The sequence below is a fragment of the Dermochelys coriacea genome, chromosome 15 (assembly GCF_009764565.3).
Source record: "Dermochelys coriacea isolate rDerCor1 chromosome 15, rDerCor1.pri.v4, whole genome shotgun sequence".
NCBI lineage: Eukaryota > Metazoa > Chordata > Testudines > Dermochelyidae > Dermochelys > Dermochelys coriacea.
Window position 1 is genome coordinate 13,479,070 of NC_050082.1, and position 14,930 is coordinate 13,493,999.

General features: G+C 49.4%; 3 protein-coding genes across 38 annotated transcripts in view; all 3 read left to right on the forward strand.

Moving 5' to 3' along the window:
• LOC119843929 (immunoglobulin lambda-1 light chain-like) overlaps nt 1-14,930 on the forward strand; it is a 258,916-nt gene that overhangs the window by 208,075 nt on the left and 35,911 nt on the right. For 2 of the 29 annotated variants that reach the window (XM_043497731.1, XM_043497730.1), the window contains exon 2: nt 5,115-5,440. The exons of 25 other annotated variants lie outside the window; for them this stretch is intronic. In XM_043497731.1, coding sequence (XP_043353666.1) covers nt 5,115-5,440 — 326 coding nt within the window. Of the gene's footprint in view, nt 1-4,857; nt 4,988-5,114; nt 5,443-14,930 lie in introns of those variants that run through there. 2 more of the 29 variants (XM_043497732.1, XM_043497729.1) reach the window with 2 other exon arrangements.
• Nucleotides 1-14,930, forward strand: part of LOC119843930 (immunoglobulin lambda-1 light chain-like) — a 236,188-nt gene that overhangs the window by 193,185 nt on the left and 28,073 nt on the right. The window lies entirely within an intron of this gene.
• LOC122456746 (immunoglobulin lambda-1 light chain-like) overlaps nt 1-14,930 on the forward strand; it is a 58,820-nt gene that overhangs the window by 22,748 nt on the left and 21,142 nt on the right. The gene's annotated exons all lie outside the window — the stretch shown is intronic.

The window sequence follows — 14,930 nt, forward strand, 5'->3', positions numbered from 1 at the left end:
CAGGGAGAAACCAGAATTAGACTCACCCTTGGCTCTGTTACAGCTCTGAACTCTGCCACCTCTTTTGTTGTCCCCCGGAATAAGGACTCCCCTCACCTAGTAACTGGCCAAGGCTGGACACTGATCTCCAAACTTCCACTTTTAGACCAGTTCTCTTCTACTGCCAGCGATGTCTAGAAATCAACAGGCACACTTCCCCTTAGTGGTGAGAGCTGCTCAGTGAGAATAGGGGGACTGATCTGCCCTGGAGATGGCAGGGAGCCAGACACAGGAGGTCCCTGTTGACCGCTCTGCCTTCCCCAGGACACACTGGGTTTGGGAGCAGCTGCCTCCTCCACCGCAAAGCCACCCCCTCACACACGCTCCCACTCTTCCCAGCTGTCTGAGCGCCAGGTGAGCAGGCCCCGGGTGAGCAGGGCTGGGACCTGTGCAACGCCACCCCCTGGCACCACAGCAAAGATACGAGTCCCCCGCCACTGAGCACAGCTTTAAAGAGCGAACAAGACCAGGATCAGTCACTGAGTGCCCAGAGCTGGGCCAGGCTCTCACACAGGGGAGAGAAACAGAGGGATTTCGGCAGGGTTACCAAGATCGCCAATGGAGAGATGGCGTTAGCAGAGCTTCTCTGCTGCTTTGCTGTGGAGGAGCCAGAGGACCTCGGAATGAGAGGGAAGGGACTCTGTGCCCCTGCTACTGGCTAACCGAGTGACAGGAAGGTTGTTACCCACACCCGCCCTCTCTCTGCGCTGTTCCAGTAAGGGATAGGACCCGCTGTCTCAGTGGAGTTACCTCCCAGAGGAACAGGAACCAGGAAGATCATGTAACTTGGCCTAGGCCCTGCAAGGAGTCAGTGCAGGAGCTGGGACTAGAACACCAAAGTTCCCGGCTCCGAGTCCCGTCCCCTGAGCACTAGCTGTCACCCCTCCTGCTAGGGCAGGTCAGTGCTGCTGAGAGTGGGTATCTGCCCGGCTCTAATCCCTGGCATGGCCGTTCTGGGAAGGGAGATCAAATATTATTAACAATGTAACCATAACTTCAGTTTGGGGCTGAATGAGGTTTGTGGAACAGAGCCTCGTACTGCTTTAGTGCACTATGTACACTGGACAGCAACCACTGACACCCCACAGACCTTATCTGCCTGCCCAGGTATGCAAATATCACAGAGCAGAGCCATATGATCAGCCTACATGGTAGTCAAGCTGAAATGACCATTCCAGACAGCTGTAAGTGGCTTATACCAAGGGACAGTAATAGATAGCATATTGGAGGACCTTTTGGGGTGGTCTCTATGCACGTTTCATATGAAGCATCATCAGTCCAATACATTGATTGCCTTTACTATGTATCCATTTTATAAGAGAAGCCTTATTGGGTGTTCTGAATCTTCAGAGAGATAAAAGCTTTCGGAGGCTTCCCCTTCCATGGCGGGGACAACTCAGCTCATACCAGCATCAGACTGCACTGACTATAAAACGCCCAGTGTGTGACATTGGTCATATTCAGAGTGCAACTGCTCCTCTGATAAGGCAAGAGACCCTCACCAAAGGTGGGTTATTCTCACACATGACTCTTTCCCTGTGATCATTAGAACCAATCAGATAGGAGCAGATTAGCATAAAGGTGGAGTTTAGATGCTTCTCTTCAAGGAGATCAGTATAAGAGGACCACGGTGTCGGACATTCTCAATGTATCTGCCTTTTTATCCTCCAAGGGCCTGAAATCTCCTCATCATGCTCTGGGCTCCCCTCATCCTGCTGCTGGGGACGTGGTACAGAGGTGAGAACAGGGGGAGCAGGTTCCATACACATGGAAGTTGCTGCTGGAGTCAATACACAAACTGTGTCACTAGCAGCTGGGGATGGACACCGTGGGGTTCACCAGCTTCTCCATTATTTTTCCAGGTTCCAGCTCGCAGCCTGTGCTGACTCAGCCACCCTCAGTGTCAGTGTCCCCAGGAAACACCATGAAACTCTTCTGCACCATGAGCAGTGGGACCAGCATCAGTGGCTACCATGTGTCCTGGTACCAGCAGTAACCTGGGAATTCTCCACGATACCTGCTGAGATACAAGTCAGATTCCGACAAGCACCAGGGCTCTGGGGTCCCTGCTCGCTTCTCTGCTTCCAAAGACACGTCCAGTAACGCCGGCTACCTGACCATCTCCGGGGTCCTGGCAGAGGATGAGGCTGAATGGACTGGGAGTGCTGCTCCTCACTGTGACGCAGACACATGGAGAAGTGAAACAGCCTGCGCAGGCCCCTGTGGAACACAGTCTGGGGGTGGGATGACATACTTAGAAGTCTGCTTGCTTCAGAACACCACTAGTGCGTCTGTCATCAGACATCGCAAGTCTATATTTGCAAGGCATGGCATACCTGAAGAACTCATTAGTGACAATGGACTACAGTTTTGTGCCAGAGACTTAAAAACTTTTGCAAAGCAATGGGACTTGATTCACAAAACTTGAAGTCAAATGGAATGACCGAGAGCAGTTCCAACTGTAAAAAGGATTCTTAAAAAATCTAGCCTGGGTAACACAGATCCCCATCTTAGCCTGCTGGACTATTGGAATACACCTATAGGGGATATGAGATCACCTGGTCAACTCCTCATCATGGGAAGTCTAAGGACCTGACTCCTGACTTCATCAACGTTGGTACAACCTAAGCTGATACAAGGAGACATACAAACTAGCCTAAAATTGAGACAAGCAAAGCAGAAATATTTCTTTGACAAGGTACAAAGCCTTTATCATCACTGAAAAATGGAGAGACTGTATTTGTCAAAAAGGAGTATGGAAATCTGCATTGATGATTGACCAAAACCCTGCTTCAAAACCTTATCTTGCTGAGACAAAGGAAGGAGATATCTATGGAAGAAACAGACAGGATTTGATGAGCACTAACAGAATTATGCAGGAGAAGAATGAAAATATGAGACAAATAGAAATTGTGCTAACATCCAGCTCAGAAATACAAGCAATACTAAACCAGCCTAATGAAACTACTGAGTCGCAAGTGGTCAGCTCAACTACAGGGGGGAAAATGGGCCCCTGATACTCCTGGTATTACCTCTAAAGGCAGAGTGCTAAGAAACACTGCAAGATAAAGAGGGTAATTGTTCTACTTTTAAGAATTCAGATTAGAGTTGTGGGTGCTACCTTAAGTCGATACAGTTAAATAAAAATTTGAAAATTAGTTAAATTGTGTGTATTTTTTTAAAAAAGGAAATGTAACAACAGAAGGAACTTTGGAGTTGGAACAAGTTACCCATCTTGTTGTATGGGAGGAGTCATTATGTCAGGAGACTTATCGGCAGGAGCACTTTGCTACAGCACTTGGAGCCAGGCAGGCAAGTCCACAGTAGTCAGTAATAAGTTAATTAAAGTGTTTACTGTTACATAAAGTCTCCCGGATCTCTTCTTATGTTATAGTAGCTGGTTGGCAAGAGCTGTTACACTTTGCACTGGAGAAAGTCACTTGGCTCCTGGAGCCAGCAGCAAGAGCTCACTTTTCCCACTCTCCATCCCCAGGAGCATCTGGGATTCGCGGGCATCTGTCTCCTGAATGCAGTAGAACTCTCTGAGCCCTCCCAGCCTCCTGAGAGCCCGCACTCCAGCTCCAGTGCAAGCAGGGCCTGAGGCTTGTGAAAAAGCACCAACGGGAGAGAGAGAAACACAGTCTCTGAACAACAGGACTGTTAAGGAGCTGATTCCTGAGGTGAAACGTGCAGGAGCAGGAGGGCTCTGACTGCACAGAGGTGCCCCAAACTCTCAGAGCAATGAGAGAGAGGGTGAAAGTTAGTAAGCATAGCCCTGACTTCGTGGCAAGGGCAGCAGTATGAATGCACTGGGCTGGGTTAGATTAGAGATGTCAACAGAACCTTCCTGTTGCTTTTCTCTTGGGGGCCAGTCTGGGTTTTTATCCACAAGACTGCCCGTAAAGATGCCACCCACACACCCAGCTGCTTAATATTTCCAATCACTGGGCTATGTTTGTCACCTGAAATTAAGAGTTAGCCCTTGAATGGCACCCCCAAAGCCACGAACAAGAGCTGATGAATTCTCACCATGGCTCAGAGGTAAATAACTGAGTGTTAAAGTCCCCACTTCTCAAATGGGAAAACAGAGACCTCATTGGCCAAACCCACCCTGATCTAGAACCCTGTAACTCGGTGCAGTTACATCAGAGATAAACACGGCCCAGGGAGATCATATGACATACCCAAGGGTGCGCAGTCAGTGCAGGAGCTGGGAGTAGAGCGATACAGTTCCCGGCTCCCAGTCCTATCCCAACAGCACTAGCTCTCCCTCCCTGGGGCAGAGTGAGTGCTGCTGAAGGCGAATACTTGCTCATCTCCCTGTTCTGGATGTGCTTGGAATGAGGCTCCGAGACTGACAAACATTTATTGTACTTGTACTGTACTGTACAATATGTACTGTACTTCCTCAGCCCCCTTCAACCACCGACTTGAGAGCTCTCCACACACCCCACAGCAGCTAGGGACCCCTGCAGACTCTACCTGCCTGCCCAGACACTCAGAGAACCACAGAGCAGAACCAAAGGGTGGACACAGACCGAGAGCAGACCTAGGGGACCACTCGGGCAAAAGTGAGTTATGCATCACTAGAGCTGGAAAAATGTTTCTGACAAATAATTTATTCAGCTAAAGATGCAGTTTCAGTCGACGCAAAACTGTTCACAGATTAGACACAAATAGTCAAATCTCATCTGGGATGTGGAAGCTTTCTCTTATAGGGCTGTAGCTTGTCCCTCCTCCCGCACAGCCCCCTCCCTGGGATCGTCAGGGCCAATCAGATGAGAGCAGATGAACATAAAAGAGGAATTTAATCCCCAGAGGGTCAATATAAGGAGCAGACACTGTCAGGCATTGTCAGCACCTCTCGCTGTGTTTCTTCCAAGGGCCTGAAATCTCCTCACCATGCTCTGGGTTCCCCTCATTGTCCTCCTGGGGACGTGGTGCACAGGTGAGAACAGGGAGAGCAGGTTAAATACATAATGAAGTTACTACTGAAGCCAACTGCACAAACTGTGTTACTCGTAGCTGGGAATGGACAGGGAGGGGTTGACAGGTTTTTACCATATTTTTTCCAGGTTCCAGCTCGCAGCCTGTGGTGACTCAGCCGCCCTCAGTGTCAGTGTCCCCAGGAAACACCGTGAAACTCTCCTGCACCATGAGCAGTGGGACCAGCATCAGTGGCTACACTGTGTCCTGGTACCAGCAGAAACCTGGGAATTCTCCACGATACCTGCTGTATTACTATTCGGAGTCCAGCAAGGGCCAGGGCTCTGGGGTCCCTGCTCGCTTCTCCGGTTCCAAAGACACGGCCAGCAACGCTGGCTACCTGACCATCTCCGGGGCCCTGGCAGAGGATGAGGCTGATTATTACTTTGCTGTGTGGACTGGTATCAGTGGTAGTGCGAACCACAGTGATCCAGCCAGATGGGGAAGTGAGACAAAAACTTCCCTCCCCCACCGTACAATGGTGCTGGGAGGACAGAACCACACAGGCTGCAGTGTTTGCCTATCTCTGCCTATAACACATCACACAAGAGTTGTTCTTCACAGTGAAGTCCATTTCCTCAGTCAGGAGATGCACAGCGCTCCCGATTCCTCCTCGTGTTCCCTCTGCAGGGGGTCAGGTGGAACATCTCCCTCCTCCTTCTCTCTCTTTTCGTGGGGAGGAGGGGAGGACAACTCCTCCCAGCTCCCTCCGTGCACTGTGTGAATGGCCCTTCCCTGTCTCCCTCCTCCATCTCCTGGTGCAGGATGGGAACTCTCTACTCAGACTGACTAAGGGTCATCACCCCCTCCAGCATGAGCAGGTGGAGCTACAGCTCCAGTTACACCCTCTTGAGACATCCCTAGCTGACTAGAGGTCTTGCCAAGAGAACATAAGAATGGCCAGACTGGGTCAGAGCAAGGGTCCATCTAGCCCAGTATCCTGTCTTCCTACAGTGACCAATGCCAGGTGCCCCAGAGGGAATGAACAGAACAGGTAATCATCAAGTGATCCATTCCTTGTCACCCATTCCCCACTTCTAGCAAACAGAGGCTAAGGACACCAGAACACTCGAGCCTGCAGCAAAGAGAGATCCTGAGATTTCCAGTGTAAAACAAGCCCTTGGGCCAGGTGATGGACCAGGGCTGTTTGCTTAAATATTCACAGGGAAGCATCAGACTATCCAGGAATGACATTTGGACTAGTGTACGTGTGAATAAACAAGTTACACTCGGAACATACTCAGACTCCACGTCACTGACTGCGGGGGAACCGACCCGAACGGCATTAACGTCTGCCACCGCTCAGCAAAGGGGTGACGCTGGTGTCAGAAAAGGGCCATTGAGGTCACCAAAAGGGGGGATGATATAGAACCTTACTGGGAGAAGGTGGCTGCTCTACCTTATCCTGGTGTGATTGTCCCAATACCTGGGCAACCTCTTCCAAAGCTGTGACCAGGCCGATGACTTGAGGAGTCAGTCTCTGCACCCAGAGAGCCAGGTAGGAGCTGCTGGATTCTGAGCCCCCTATTTCTTGTGAGGTGCCCAGGTGGGAACTGAGCTCTTTCATAAGTGATCAGCAGGCAGAACCTGCTCCGTTGGGCAGCTAGCCCTTGGAAACTGTCTTTGCCTTTGCCAGGAGCGACGAGACCTGTCGGTGCACGTTGACCTCTGCTGGCCTTGCTTTGCCTGCCCCAGCCCCAGCTTATCTGACACCATGGTCTGTGAGGTGAGTGCTGGATTTCACATCAGCGCCGATCTCTGTGGCTCTGCTGCCATCTTCAGGCTCATCCCAAGCAGGAAGCGTCTCCAGCTGTAAGGGTCTGGTTGACATATAGACCCGGGAATCTTCATGTGGCACTGCAGCAAAAGGACGCTAGATGGGGATGTGCACCAGGGAACGAGGTTACTGCAGGGCTGGGGGTGCGGGCAGAGTTGCACATTCCCACAGACACCCAGGAGTCAATCTGGCTAAGATGTTCAAAAAGGACAAGGATCTGGGGAGCCTCTGTTTCTATTTGCCCAACTAAAGACACGGGAAAGGGGCCTGATTTTCAAAGGACAGGTACTTGGCTCCCTTTGGATACCCGCAAATCACTAGCCACTTTTGAAAATCTTGGCCAATCTGTTTTCTTTTCCTCTGAATTGAGTTCCTGTTAGAGAGGCCTGAAACCAACTCCTGGATCTAAACAGAAGCAAACTGTGGCAGGGGCAGGGGGTGGAGAGGTAACTGCAGGGGGAGTGGAGGCATCCAGATCTGAATTTCCCAGCACTGTCAGGGAGTTAGTAGAGAGAGGCTCATTGCTTAGCTCTGAGAATTGGGCCTTGCCCATTATTTGAACTGTGTTGCGACTGATTATTTGTCAGTGTCTGACATTTCCCAATATTAATTTGTTGCTGCATTTCAGGGCTTGGGTCCATCTCCTGTTCCTGTCTTTGGCTAGTTTAATCATTTCCCTTTGCATGGACTCAGACGTATGCATAACTTGATGGGAGATGGCAACTAACGACAAAATGTTTACCTGACCTGTATTATTTAGGCTCAGCGTCCCTGTCTGAAATTGGGGCATTATGAGCTGCTAAGACTGCACTCATTAAGAAGCAATGAAGTTGAGTAACCAACCATATTCACGTCCCTAAGAGACTCAAGTACATGCTGGGACAAATGACTGACCTGGAGGAGCTGCTCGTGGCCAGCTGCACAGCACACGTGCAGAGACGGCATGGTGAATAGTAGGCAAGGCTGCTCAAGTGGAGCACGGTAATCTGCCCCAGCTTGCCACGCAAGGCTGCTCAAGTGCGCCAGAGCAAAACCAACAGTCTCTTGCCTTAAGAAAGCCCTCTCTGATCCTGGAGCATTCCCAAAGCCCCTCTCAAAATGATCTACAAAGATCACCCATCACTGATCTGCAGCCACCTCTGGGGTGGAGAGAGACAGCTGATGTACAGCCCACAACACCACGACACACAAGTTTGGGGCAGGCAGCACAGAATAATAATACAGCCGATCCAATGAGATTGAGGTAGGTAGAATGTAACTAGCTTTGTTACAACAGCCCAGGTCACTGGGGTTAACACCTGCAAGTGCTGTGGAGTCTCATTGAACCCAAATGGTTCCTTAGACGGCTGCAAAATGCTTCCAAAGTAGGAGTAGTATTTATCACAGGAGCTCAATTTCACGTCTCATCTAAAAGATATTTCTTCCAGAAATCGTGTCCCCTCACACCGTGCTGAGACACCAACTTCCGTTCTGCCTCAGCACCTACCCTGTCTACAACACCCAACTTCCTGCAGCCCCTGAGGTGTTTCTTGGAGGTCTCCATGTCCAGCTCAAGCAGTTGTAGTGGGAGAGGCCTAACATGGTGCCCAACCATCCTATGCAAGGCTATGCAGCTACTCACTGAGGCCATAGCTGATCACTCAGCTGATGAGTGATCAGAGCTCAATTGGTCTTCGCTCCATGTGACACGGGCATGGCCACTGTGAAGCGATACGTGTAAATACCCCGACTGCACAACGTCAATGACCAATCACCGTCAGTAGAGCTGAAAGCTTGGCTCTGACACAGACTGTGCTAATAACAGGGTGAAAGGACACTCTGGCAAAGGACAACAAGCCCTGAGCCCCATGGAAGTTTCATTCAATCCTCCAAACAGGGTCTAGGTGTTGGGATGCTGCCCAGGCCCTTGCCTGTGGAGAGAACTGAGTGGGCTGGGCGAGCCAGGGACCGGCAGCCAGAACAACTGAAAAGAGAGCTGATGATAATGGAAGTCTGATTAGCTTCAACTGGCCACCAGATGCCCTGAGCCGCAGACAAGGTGGGGTGGGGAACACCAGTGCTCGGGGGGCGGGAGGGCTACTGGCTGAGAAAGCTGGGCTAGTGCTTTCTGCTTTGGTTCGATTCTTTGCCGAGTCTCTAACCCTTACCTGTCCAATAAGCCAGGAAGGAGTAAAGCAAAGGGGGTGGGATTGTCTATGAGACTTCACACACACACACACACACACACACACACACACACACACACAGGTTTGGGTTTTGTTGAAGTCTGAGTTTTTCTCAAGCTAAATGAAGCCAGTTGACCAGTCTGAATCCAGTACAAAGCAGCCCCAAGCCATGTGTGCGTGCTGGCTGGGTTGGCTCACACATTCAGCGGCCGCAAGGCACCCTAGATAAGCAGGGAGTACATTCTCTGGTCCAGTCGTTCCCCACCAGCCAGACCGAGCTGCTCCTGGCGGTAGTGAAAGGAATTAACAGGGCTCTTCACCTGGCTCTGGTTTAATGCAAACTGGCGAAACAGTTGCTCTTACACATGAGGGATTGATAGCCCTGGCTAGACCCAGCCAGAGCACCGGCCACTTCTCCAGGCAGTTCCACCCAGGCATCCTTCAGTCCTGACCCCCAGCACTGTGGTCATTCCACTCCAAGCTCTCCAAGTAGGGAGACTGCCCATGGGAACAGGGGCAAGGCAGAGACCAACTCAGCCTCATTCCTGCCATAAAAAGGCTTTGAACCCAGATCCCCAGAGGTGAACGGTTACCAACTGAAGGAAGGGAGACTTGCTTTCCTGAAAGCCTGGCTGCTTGCATGATGCTTCTTGCGCATGCAGGGAACTATAAACAGAGTGATTGCCACTTGCACTGAGAGGCATCCCCAGAAACTACTCTGATTTCCTTTCAGGTTTAGAAGGAAAAAAAAGTGGTTTCCAGGAGCCAGACAGTTACACACCATCTGCCAGGTGCGCATGCAATCGCAGGACAGTTGGCAACACAAGGCTGCTCAACCCCACAGTGTGTTTCCCCCATGACTAGAGTGTTTCAGTGCATCAATGGAAAAAGAAAAAAAGCATGAAATCATGTAACCAAAAGTCAACTTGTAACCCCAGGAGCTGACCACAGAGGGCACTTACTGATTACACATGGTAACTGTCCTGCTGAGTTATGTCACACGACAAGTTTTCATCGGCTACGTGTTTTGGGATCAACTGGCATTTCCCAGCCTATGAGTTAAATTTCAGGTATACAAAACTGCCTCTCAGGGTCAAGCAACCAGCTGTGAAACAGGTAAATTTCATGAGTCCGTCTGTCATCATCAGCTGATCCAAGGAGATTTGGTTCTGATAGGTCAGGTGCAGTGCAGTATTTTCTTACCATTAGCACATCTCAGCTCTGGCTGCTCCACACAAGGGACATCAGAGAGGTGCAGCCACTTTGACTGAAATAAAACCGTGAGTGGGACCCCCCCCTCCTCCTGCTCCCCAGGAAGCTATGGGAAGCTGGAGCCTTTCGATGCATCTAATTGCTTTCTAGGGTCTCCCCACTGTTTGGCCATTCGGAGCAGTAATAGAATGATCAGGATGGGGAATGTTACAGGAGTGCCCTCATCTTTTCAGCTGAACACCAGCTATTTTCCCAGCTGTGCAGGTTTCTGCTATCCTCCCCCCACCCCAATAGCATGCAATCAGGTGTCTGAATATTTTGACGTTCACTTTAAAATCCTTCCATTTAAAATAGCACCCACCAGCTTGGTAGGGGGTTGCTCGGTACGGACTGAACACCCTACACAGTATGGGATTGGGGACTTTCAAAGGGGATGTTATTGAAGAAAGGCTTTAAAGAGCAACAGGAAGCCCTAGTAGCTTGAAAATCTGGGGTTGACGGAGCAGGCTTGAATTTCAGTTTAAACCTTTCCCCAGGGACCTGCTATTGCAGATGTCTTCAGGCATCGACCGTCACTGCCCAAGCTGACTCTGTCTGAGTCAGCCCTTCCTATTCTGCTATCAGCCCTTGGCTCCTGGCCCCTCCCCTCCAAGCTCACATTGCCAGCTGTACCTATCACCCGATGTTCCTCGCTGTCTCTGGCCTGTACTGTGCACACCAAGCTCAGCTTGTCAGGCATAACTGGCTGAATCCAGGGGTTAAGAAGTGATGTTTCAGTTCCCAGTCAGGTGACAGAGCCAGAGCGGTGGGATTCCTGAAGACGCCAGTTGAGCAGGAGACTCTGTCCATGGCTGAGATGGTGCCCATCCATCCCCTCTGGGGCAGATAAGGGAAGGACTTATCTTGTTACTGCAATGAATTATTAGACTGTAGGAGCAGCATCTGTTGGGACAATTTTGCTTTGTACCTTGGACATACAGAAAAACGGACCTGTGGCATTCTTGGGACCCAGGAACTTGCACAAAAGATGCTTATGGTAGACGTCAGTGGTGTGAACATCCAGAGGGCCATACTCTGTGAGGGGCAGCCAGACCCTCCCTAACCCTAAGAGACACCACACGTCCTGGCTCAAAACTTGGAAATGGCCTGTGGGTTCCCCTTGTTGTGGATCACTCCATGGTTCCCAGCAAGGATCAAGCCCTGGGGCTAGGAGGGCCGTTTACAGCAAGAGTAACCCGTACATTGCAACAAACACCCAGGAGCTTTCCTACCTGCTGCTTCACAGGGATGTCTCTGACTGGCCTTCTGGGGAAACCGATTGGCTCACATGTTCTAAAGACATCTCCAGCACTGCCTTCCCTGGGGGCCGAATGGAGGATGCTGCTGATACTTCAGTAGCAAGTGTCCTTTAGCCACTGCATTCTCCTTCCAGAATGGGATTCATTCACAGCATCAAGGTGGATTTCAGAGCAAAGAACCTCATTGTCCTAACCTTCTGTGTCGTGGGATCCACTGAGAATCAAGCCACAGGCTCACTGGAAATATAGAAACACTGAACCAGGTAAACCAGATTTAAAGTCATAATATCGCCTTTTTCTTTATTTTTAATTTGTCTTGACCTAAACAAAAACAAAGCTGCACTGCGGCTGGCTCTGAGTTTCCAAAGGACCTGGGCAAAGGGACCCCTACGCCCTAGACATCTGTCTGTGACCCTCTTGCCTCCCCGACCATTTCAGATCACACATTGATTCAGACACTGAGCCTAAAAAGTAGGGGAGTCTGCAGCCATGGAGTGGGGGGAAGTGCCATGGTCTGTGGAGTAGTTCAGGGGAGATATGGATACAGGGGGGCCCATAAGATACTGGCTTCATAAGGGGAGAATCTATTACCTGTGGCCCTTTGCTAGAACTGGCCCAGTGCAGCATTCTAGAGACTGGGAATAATCATGTAGCCTCTTTTCCATTCTATTGGCTCTAGTACGATGTATATTATTGATCCATACTCCAGTCCCTGCCACCTTATCCATTCTGTGGACAATTCATAAGAGAGAGAGTCAGGCTCCCCTTCCTCCCGACCCCTATTTCTTAGCTCTCCACGTCTTGTTCTGCGGTTCCCTGGAGGCCTCTGGACTCCAGGCCAAAAGGTCCTGTTCCAAACTGGCTGGTGGAAATTCTGTTCATGTCTATGATCTGGTTTATTCTATGGGTTCTGTACATTGCTGTGCACCAGCATCGCTAATGTTACACTCACTGTGTTTACATATGTACACGGTGCCCGTTGCCGTGTAGCAGGGCACCATAGAAAGGTCAAAAACACAGAAATGGAAACCAAGCTGGGCCCAATGACCCCATTCTGCCAAAATGAGGAGGAAAAAAGATCCAGAAAGGACAAGCTGGTGAAGAAGATAGGCCAAGACGCTCAACGACAAAAAGATCTAAATAGAAAGGCCCTGTGCTAGGACTCAGAGAAAGAATTCGTTCTTTGGGATTAGCATCCTATTTAACTCAAGACCTTGACCAGAGGCACAGTGGCTTAGTCCTTGGGAGAGAAGCTGATTCCACAATTACACTCCCCACTAAATTATTATCTGTCCACCTGTATCACCCAAGTTTCTTCAGAGAAGAGAAATCTGGGTCCCTTCTCCCACAGCTCAACATTCTGGCCAATCAACCTCCACATCTAATTCACCCCGCTGATGGGACGCCCAGGCCACAAAGCAGAAGCAAGCAGCTGCCGGGATATTTTTGCACAGCCGTGTGTCACTGTGCGTATATCTTCGGCGGCGGAACCCAGTTGACCGTCCTTGGTAAGTCACTCTAATATTAATTTACAATCGTTTCCCAGTTGTTGCGAGTTTTGAATTTTTTTCCTTTGTCTCCCCTTCTCAACTTCTCTGTCTATTCCAGGCTGGGTGCTCTTCTACTCTGTCCTAATCACCATGAAAATGTGTGCGTGGATGGAGGGGGGGTTGCTCTGTTGAATGACAAAACTCAGGTCCTGTGTAGTTACAGATTTTTCCACTTGTAAAATGTTTTTGCCCTTTCGTTACTGATGAGTCCCCACTAATCAAATCTTTGGTCACATAACAGGGTTTTGTTTTTTTACAGGCTATAGGTGGGAGGGTACCTCCTAATTTCAGAGACCAGCCAAATTGTATTTTAATTGTTTATCTAACAAAACTTTCTATGTCAGTTTTTACTCTCTGATGGAAAGATACCCAGGTAAGGCTATGGTAACAAGGAGAAAATATTCAGGAGTTTGAGATATAGTTTTAGTTTTGTAGAAGACTGGTCAGTCCTGCAGCCAAAAAAGAAAAAGGCTCGTTTCAGAAATGGTCAAAAATGATAGCTGCCTTTTGTTTTTTCGTGTCTAATGCTTTTTCTGAGGTTATGCTGGAAAAGTTAGAAGGTTTTGGTGAGAATTTTCAACTCAGAGTAAGAAAATAGGAGCGGTCAATGAGCTGAGAGAGAGATAGAAACTTCTCTTGAAAACATAGGTGGATGTTTTCAGTCATCCCGGAGGCAGAAGCAATTAAAAGGAGACTTTGAATTCTCAGTTGCAATTAAAAGGGATACAGAGCAAATTCTGGTGACTTCTTCTTGAAACATGAGACACTCTCTTTTGCAAATAGTCTGTTCAGTTTTAAGCATCTGGCTGGCTGTCTAGTCACCGTTGTATCGGAGCTTGCTGAGACTGAAAAGAGCCAGAGAAGGATTTGTCCTTGTCAGGCAGATACTTAGATATGACTGCAATGGGCGCTAGGAATACCTGTGATAGCTAGATAGGCAACAAAGATGGTCTTAAATAGCGAGACTCACATACGGACGAGGAACTGCTCCAAGTAGGACTCTGTAGCTTGGAATAGAGAGGTGCAGGAGAGGATTCAGTCGAAGTGTTTAAGGTTATGAATGAATTATTGTGATTGTTAGCAAGCGAGCACGGCTCACTCCTCCTTTTTGACTGCCCGTTGAGCCACGGGGTCTCTAGATGAAACAGCTGGCAAGTATGTATTCTCTAAGTAAAAAGGTGTGTTATCCCCTGGGGAGATGATAGAGTAGAACACTGTAGCTTGCGTTAACAAGAAGCTGGATAAATTTATGACCAGTTAACGCCACTGTTCTGTGGCTTGCACATGCAAAGGCAAGGGAATTGATATCTTGTGCTTCAGGACAGAGGATGATCATTACGACAGGACAGAAGTATGTTCCTGACCCGCACAGATGCACTGAAACGGGCCAGATTATGAATTCAGTGGGACCTGTGTTGGCATAGTGCCTCTGAGAATCAGATCAATAGGAATTGCTGTACAGCGTCAGACCCCTGAGCTGGCAGTTACCACACATGCTTCAGAGGAAAGTGAACAAACCTTATTAGCTAATTTTCAGAGGTGCTGCACGCCCATAGCTCCCAATAGCAGTGCTGGGTGCTCAGCATCTCTGAGAATCAAGCCATGTGTGCAGGTCTGAACATGTCTGTGCAGTCAGAATATGCAGGACTAAGTCAAGGGATGATTTCCTTTGGGAATTTAGCCACAGATATTTATTCCTCTCTACAAGCGAGAGGGAAACCAGCAGAAGACAGGGTCATACCAGCAATGTTCACTTTTTTTTTGGGGGGGGGGGGGGGGGGGGGGGAGAAGAAAGCTTCTCTTAAAACATCTAGAACGGTGGTTTTCAACCCTGGGTGGCCATGGACTATGGCTAAGGTTGCCAAAGGGCAACCATTCAAAATCTTTTAAGGATCCGCAAATG